The 8,343-nt window shown below is 40.0% G+C and overlaps 1 protein-coding gene across 1 annotated transcript in view; it reads left to right on the forward strand.

Moving 5' to 3' along the window:
• Positions 1-8,343, forward strand: part of RHBDL2 (rhomboid, veinlet-like 2 (Drosophila)) — a 28,266-nt gene that overhangs the window by 9,516 nt on the left and 10,407 nt on the right. Inside the window, 2 exon segments of the mRNA XM_012646737.1 lie at positions 18-166; positions 3,759-3,871. Of these exon segments, the coding sequence (XP_012502191.1) occupies positions 18-166; positions 3,759-3,871 (262 nt within the window).

Raw genomic sequence — 8,343 nt, forward strand, 5'->3', positions numbered from 1 at the left:
CTCCCCCTCCGTGTCAGCTGGCGGTGTTTATTTACTATGCCGTGTGGAAGCCTCAGAAACAGTGGATCACCTTGGACACGGGCATCTTGGAGAGTCCCTTCATCTACCGTCCCGAGAAGAGGGAGGAAGTCTGGAGGTTTATCTCGTACATGCTGGTACATGCTGGGTAAGGAATGACAGTCAAGTCACTGATGTCAGAGGTGATTATAAGTCATTGTAACCTCGAACTTGTTCAGTGCTTTATTATTGATCAGGCACTTTCATGCCCACAATCATGTATGAGCCTCGCAGCAACCCTACGAGGCTGGTATTACTCCTGCTGTTTTATGTCTGAGGCTTAGAGGGTGTGGTCACTTGCCCCAAGTCACACGGCTAAGTTGCAGAGCTAGGACCTCAACCCACTAGTGCTAACTCTAAGGCCAGTGTACTTTACATTGCATTGTAACTGCCCAGTGTTGGTATTTATATAGAAATATCAATGAGAAGAGACCCAATCATCACTAAACCAAAACAAATCAATTCATGAACATATTGATGAGTAGGTAATACTGTTATTCATCTGGAATAATACTGGCAATAGGAGATGCAGTGCCTGCCTTTCAATTGTGCTTATAGTTTTTAAAATGCTGATAGCCTTTTTTTCTTTCTTTCTTTGTTTTTTTTTTTTTTTTTTTATTGAGACAGGGTCTTGCTCTGTTGCCCAGGCTGGAGTGCAGTGGCATCATCATATCTCACTGTAACCTCCAACTCCTGGGCTCAAGCGATCCTCCTGCCTCAGCCTCCCAAATAGCTGGGACCACAGGCATGTGCCACCATACATGGCTAATTTTTTCTGTTTTTAGTTGTTTGGCCAATTTCTTTCTATTTTTAGTAGAGACGGGGTCTCACTCTTGCTCAGGTGGTCTCAAACTCAACCTCAAGTGATCCTCCTGCCTTGGCCTCCCAGAGTGCTAGGATTACAGGTGTGAGCCACTGCACCCTGGCTTAAAATGCTGATGGCCTTTCATGACCTCACTTAGCATCTATGATCCATCATGCCTACTGCAGGTAATGAGAAGCTTATTGCTGGCCCCACCTCTCTGGTGGACTCCTGTGGTTTCAGGTGAGGCCAACCTTGTCTGCATAATCTACTCAGCTATAGACCTGAAAGGATGACTCTTTTGGCCAATGGCTAAACAGCATCCACAGCAGGACACATGGCTCAGAGGCTTGGCAAGTCAGGGACAAAATCACCAATTGTTCAGTTTCTATAGAAACTTCCACACTTTAGTTTTCCATTTAACAGGTATGTTCTGAGCAAACATGGCTCCTGCGTACAAAGACTTTAAAATTATAAGGAGGAATAGTCAGTTAAATAGTATATAAGGCAATATAGTATTATAGTATACATTAGTTACTTAACCTCTTTGTGCCTCAGTTTCCTCATCTATAAGATGGAGTATTAAAACCCACCTCAGAAGGTTGTTGTGATTAAACGATACTATAATTTTCACAGTGCCTGACCCATAGTAAGCCACTGAAAAAGAATTTGTAAGGCTGTATATGACATTTGACCTATGGGGTTATATAAGCTAGGAATGCTCTTGGTTGCAAGAAACGAAAAAATCTAACAGGGGCTTAAATGAATGGAGGTTATTTTTTTTCCTAGATAGCAATCCCAGAGGTAGGTGGTTGGTGCATCAGTTTAATGAAGCCAGAGCTCTGGGTCCTGTGCTGGCATCTCTGCTGTTCCCATGGTCTTTCTCTCATGGCTGCAAGTTGGCTGCTGTAACTCTGTATTCAAAGCAAAAAGAAGGGGAAGGGGTGGTCCTGGGTACTGGTACGTCCATCCCTTTTGTCAAGACAGAAACTCTTATAAGTCTCCTAACAGTGTTCTTACTTGCATGTCATTGGCCAGAACCTTGTGCCATGGCTACCCCTGGCTCAGAGAGGTCAGGAAAGCCAACATTAGCCCTTCCAGCCTCACTAGAGGGAGACAAGGGATAAGAGAAACAGGTGTTGGAGTAGCCACAGTGATACAGACAGAGGGAAAGAGCAGAGTGCAGATGGAGTCATGGATGACATAGATTCAAGTTGGACCTTGAAGGGTGGATTAAATTTGGATGAAAACAGTATTTCTATTTAGGGTATATGACAGGATCTCATTTTCATGCCACTTCTAGTCTTGCTGTTGTGCAGCAGAAAGGATGTGTGGGGTGATTCTTTGGGGTTTTTGTAGTACTGGTCACCTAGTCCTCAAGGTGTCCTCAGAGAACAGGATGGCTTTCTCTGTCCTTCTTATTTAAATTCAGGAGCAGTTATTTCTAATCCCCTTTATGTCTGAGGTCTCCAAAAAACTAGTATAACCATCCTTACTAGACGACTCTGTGCTGAATTACATATTACCTCTCATATATCTTTGAAGCTGGCTTGACAGCGATAGTCGTGGATGGGTGTACACATGACCTGAAAGGTAAGGAATCTGTTCTACACGATGTGCCCGGAGGACCTCTTCCATAATCTTCTGGATATTCATTAAGTAAATGATAATGCAAAAACAAAATCCTTAAAACTAATATGAAAGCTGCGGCACTGTGGAAGATCCAACACCTATTTTGTTTTTGAACTTTCTGGTTTAATCTGAAATCTTCTTTTTTTTAAAAAAAATAAAGCATTGTGTTACATAGCAACTGAATTACGGATTACTCTAACGTGGGAATTTTTCAAATTATGTTTAGAGATTCTCCAGAGATGCTTGTGGAGTTTGACAAGCAAGATGATATGAATTTCATTTAAAATTTAAAATTTAAGGCCGGGCATGGTGGCTCACGCCTGTAATCCTAGCACTCTGGGAGGCCGAGATGGAGGATCGCTTGAGGTCAGGAGTTGGAGACCAGCCTGAGGAAGAGTGAGACCCCATCTCTACTAAAAATAGAAAAATTAGCCAGGCATGGTGGCACGTGCCTGTAGTCCCAGCTACTCGGGAGGCTGAGGCAGGAGGATCACTTGAACCCAGGAGTTTGAGGTTGCTGTGAGCTAGGCTGACGCCATGGCATTCTAGCCCAGGGGACAGAGCGAGACTCTGTCTCAAAAAAAAAAAATTTAAAATTTAAAAACTATAATTAAAAACACCTGTACTCAAATATGTTGTATGCCAAATTGTAGTACATGGGAGATACCAACTTTAGTTGGTGTTGCTAGGTAAACTTTTTAACGTAGAACTGGGAATTAACTTTCTCTTGCTATCTCTGTTTTATTAAAGAACACCCTGAGTTTTGCAAGACAGGATGTTGAAAAACCTATTGAAATTTAATTAAATATCAGTGAATTAGAATTTTTTCAAAATTGTGCAATGGAAACAAAATCAGATGCTGAAGCTGACATACGATGGTAATTGTCCTCCAAACTCCCTAATTTCAAGTTGATGTTCCTTAAACCTGCCTCACTGATCTCTGTTTGATGTTATAAGCAATTGTTACAAAGCAGAATAAAATAAGTTAAATAAATTTATACTTTTATTTTATTTCATTTTTTTCATGAGTCAAGGAGTAAAATTTATACTTCTCAATTGCCCTTTTATCTGTTTTAAATATTGAAGCTCCAGGCAAGATTTTATTTAAAAAAAGAAAAAAAGAGTTCCCTGCTAAAAGACTTTAGAAAATGGAATTCTAGTTAAGCAAGTCCTTAGCTAGAAACAATACATCAGAGCCTGTTAGTCTACCAAGGAAATAACTGCTTAATTTAGTCATAATATTTGACAACTGTGTTTATCTCTGCAGAGTTCAGCACATCTTGGGGAATCTTGCTATGCAGCTCGTTTTGGGTATTCCCTTGGAAATGGTCCACAAAGGCCTCCGAGTGGGGCTGGTGTATCTGGCAGGAGTGATTGCAGGTTAGTGTTCTGAAGGCAACACACAATCAATACTTCTGGGCTCTTAGGATTAAAAGCAAAGGTAATAAACATTTACAGTGGGCTTCAAGTCAAGATTTATTGCACCTTCTCTCTTTTTTTTTTCAGAGACAGGGTCTCATTCTGTCACCCAGGCTGGAGTGCAGTGGTGTGATCACAGCTGGCTACAACCTTGAACTCCTAGGCTCAAGCGATCCTCCTGCCTCAGCCTCCCTGGTAGCTGGGACTACAGGTGCACACTACAATGCCTGGTTAATTTTTTTAAAAAGTTTTTGTAGAGATGGGGTCTTGCTATATTGGCCAGGCTGGTCTTGAACTCCTGACCTCAAGTCATCATCCTGCCTCGGCCTCCCAAAGTGCTGGGATTATAGGCATGAGCCACCATGCCTGGCCTATTGCACTCCTAATATGTGCTTGGGAACATTCTAAGCATTAGAGGTAATTTAATTAGAGATAACATAAGCACATGCAGAGAAGACATTATGCGTATTCTCAGGTATCTTACACTCAGACAGGATTTTGCACAGAAACTGTAAGCAGTTCTGTGTATAGATATATATATATATTGGGTAAAGGCCTAAAGCTAGATCATGAAAGCCCTTATGTGTGAGACTAATGATTTTGAGAAGTAGCATGATCAAATTTGCATGTAAGGAACACAATTTTAAAAGAATGCAGAGAATAAAGAGACTCAAAAACTGACTGGGGATTGGCATCATATGGCAATGACCTCTAAGACTAGGTGTGCCTAAAATGATCCATTATGATGTGGGAAGAAAACATTAGAACTCTCATCCATCTATTTGTTCATTTATTGGAAACATTTTTTTAAAAAATTAAACTTTTTGGCCAGGAGAGATGGCTCACGCCTGTAATCCCAGCACTTTGGGAGGTGGGAGGATCGTTTGAGGCCAGGAGTTTGAGACCAGCCTGGGCAATAGCAAGATCCCGTCTCTACAAAAAATAAAAAATTAGCTGGCCATGGTGGCTATGTGCTTGTAGTCTCAGCTACTCGGGAGGCTGAGGCATGAGGATAGCTTGAGCCCAGGAGCTTGAGGTTGCAGTGAGCTATGGTGATGCCACTGCACTCTAGCCCAGGCAATAGAGTGAGAACCCTGTCTCAAAAAAAATTTAAACTTTTTGTTTTGAGATAATTGTAGATTTACATGCAGTTATTAGAAATAATGGCTAGAGATTCCATGTGACCTTTCACCAGTTACCCCCAGTGGTAACATCTTGCAAAACTTTAGTACAGTAGCACAACTAGGATATCCACATTGATACCATCAAGGTTCAAAACATTTTCAACACCACAAGGATCCCTCATGTTGCCTTGTTATAGCTATAGCCTCTTCCCTCTCACCCTCCCACTCTCCTTTACCCCTGGCAATAACTAATCTGTTCTCCATTTCTATAATGTTGTCGTTTCAAAAATATTATATAAATGGAATAATCCAGTATATAACCTTGTGGGATTGATTTCCTTAACTCAGTATGTCTCTAGAGATTTATCGAGGTTGTTGCATGTAACAATAGTTCATTCCTTTTTATTGCTGAGTAGTATTCCATAAAATGGATGTACCATTGCTTGTTTAATCATTCACTCATTGAAGGACATCTTCAGTTATTTCCAGTTTTGGCTATCAGGAATAACACTGCTATAAACATTTGCGTATATATTTTTATGAACATAACTATAGGGTTTTGTGAACACAAGTTTTCATTTCTCTAGGATAAATGCCCAAGGGCTCAGTTGCTAGGTCATAGGATAGTGGCATATTTCATTTTTAAAGAAAATTTCAGAATATTTTCTAGAATGTCTGTTTCATTTTACATGCCTTCCAGCAATGTATAAGTGATTCAGATTCAGTTTCTCCACATCTTCACCAGCATTTGGTGTTGTCACTATTTTTTATTCTACTTGTGCTCGTAAGTGGGTAGTGATATCTCATCATGATATCTCTTATTATAATTTGCATTTCCCATGGCTAATGATGTTGAACATCTTTTTTTGGGGGGGGTGGAGGGACATTCTGAGATGCAATGTTGATATCTTTTCATGTGCTTATTTGCCATTTATCTTCTTCAGTGAAATGTCCATGTTTTTTGCCTATTTTCTAATTGGATGGCTTTTTTTTTGCTGTTGATTTTTGAGAGCTATTTATATATTCTAGACACTAGCCTTTAATTGAGTATGTAGTTTATAAATATTTTCACCTAGTATATAGCTCGTCTTTTCATCCTCCCAACAGGGTCTTTTACAGAGCACAAAATTTTAATTTTGATGAAGTCCATTTATCAGTTTTTTTCTTTTATGAATTGTGCTTTTGGGATTATGTCTAAAAATTCTTCACTGAGCTCTAAGTCCTGACGATTTTCTCCTAGGTTATCTTCTAAAAATTATAGCTTTATGCTTTGCATTTAAATATGTGATGCATTTTGAGTGAGTTAATTTTTGTGCAACGTATAAAATTCAGATTGAGGTTCCATTTGCTTGTTTGACTTATGAATATCCAGTTATTCCAGAACAATTTTTTGAAAACACTGCTCTTCCTTCATCGAATTGCTTTTGCACCTTTGTCCAAAATCATTTGTCTGTAGCTGCATGGGGGCTATTTGGGTTTTTTTTTTTTTTTTTGAGACAGAGTCTTGCTCTGTTGCCCTGGCTAGAGTGAGTGCCGTGGCATTAGCCTAGCTCACGGCAACCTCAAACTCCTGGGCTCAAGCGATCCTCCTGCCTCAGCCTCCCGAGTAGCTGGGACTACACCAGGCCTGGCGAATTTTTTCTATATATTTTTAGTTGTCCAGATAATTTATTTCTATTTTTTTTTAGTAGAGACGGGGTCTCGCTCTTGCTCAGGCTGATCTCGAACTCCTGAGCTCAAACAATCCGCCCGCCTTGGCCTCCCAGAGTGCTAGGATTACAGGCGTGAGCCACCGCACCCAGCCTTTTGCTGAGATTTTGATAGGAGTTGTTTTAAGCCTCTTCATCAATTTGGGGAGAACTGACAACACCTTTACTATGTTGAGTCTTTCAATCCATGCACACAGTATTTAGATCTCCTAAATGGTACTGCATTTAAAATTTTAGTGTCTGTGTGTTCATTGCTGGTATACAGAAACACAATTGATTTTTTTTTCTTTTAGACATGGGGTCTCACTGTGTTGCCCAGGCTAGACTCAAACTCCTGGGCTCAAGCAATCCTCCTGCCTCAGCCTCCTGAGTAGCTGGGACCATAGGCTTGCACCACCAAACTGGCTGATTTTTATATGTTGATCTTATATCTTCCAACTTTGCTGAACTCACTTGTTAGGGTCTTTTTTGGTTTGTTTATTTTGTCTTAGATTCCTTGGGATTTACCATGCCATCAGCAAATCATCACATCATCTACAAATAGAGACAGTTTTATTTCTTCCTTTCCAATCTGTTTGCATTTTGTTTCCTTTTCTTGCCTTCTTGTGCTGGCTAGCATATCCACCTATGTTGAATAAGAGTGGGTAGAACAGATATCCTTGCCTTGTTCCTGATCTTAGGCAGAAAGCAATTAGTCTTTCACCACTATGTATAATGTTAGCTGTAGGTTTCTTGTAGATGCTTTTTATCAATTCATTTATTTCTAAAAAATGAACAAGAAATTAAGCAGAACTAATATGTAATATACAGATTGACATAAGGCCCTCTTTGGTCTTTATGTGTCACTTAAAAATGTGCAGTTTCCTGGGGGTAGGGTGGGAGTTCCACAACACACAGGAACTGAAAGCCCTCATTGGCTTGTTCCCTCTTGTGCTGCAGGATTTATTGCAGTGTGTGTGCCTGGTTAAGTAAACAAGGTAATCTTTACAAGAAATAAAGGACATCCTGAGTAAGGGAGTTATCACAAAAATCTTTTGTACCTCCCAGAGATCTGCTGATTATTTTATGGCAAATTACTTAGAAGAGTTGTTGACTTAAATTATAATAGTCCATGCATTTTTCTGTTACAAAACAAGGGTGTTGAATTTGCTGTCTTTTTTCTGTGATAACAAAAGGTTTTTGGTAGTATGTTACCTAACAGGTGTTGTTGAGAAAAACAAACACAAAATATGTCCCTTTGAGAACATGATAGCATTTTTCTCTCAAGGAGTGAGAAAATAACTGCTTTTCCAAAAATACTCATGCTATGGAAAGGGCATTTTCAAAACTGGTAATTGCAAATTGTTCCATCATTAATGTGATTTTGCTCCTGTAAATGATGCAGTATCTCTTATAAATTCACACTTAAAAAGCTGAGAAGGCCGGGTGCCGGGCACAGTGGCCTCACGCCTGTAAATCCTAGCACTCTGGGAGGCCGAGGCGGGCAGATTGTTTGAGCTCAGGAGTTCAAGACCAGTCTGAGCAAGAGCGAGACCCCCGTCTCTACTAAAATTAGAAAGAAATTAATCGGACAACTAAAAATATATAGAAAAAATTAGCC

The sequence above is a fragment of the Propithecus coquereli genome, unplaced genomic scaffold (assembly GCF_000956105.1).
Source record: "Propithecus coquereli isolate 6110/MARCELLA unplaced genomic scaffold, Pcoq_1.0 Scaffold249, whole genome shotgun sequence".
NCBI classification, from domain to species: Eukaryota; Metazoa; Chordata; class Mammalia; order Primates; family Indriidae; genus Propithecus; species Propithecus coquereli.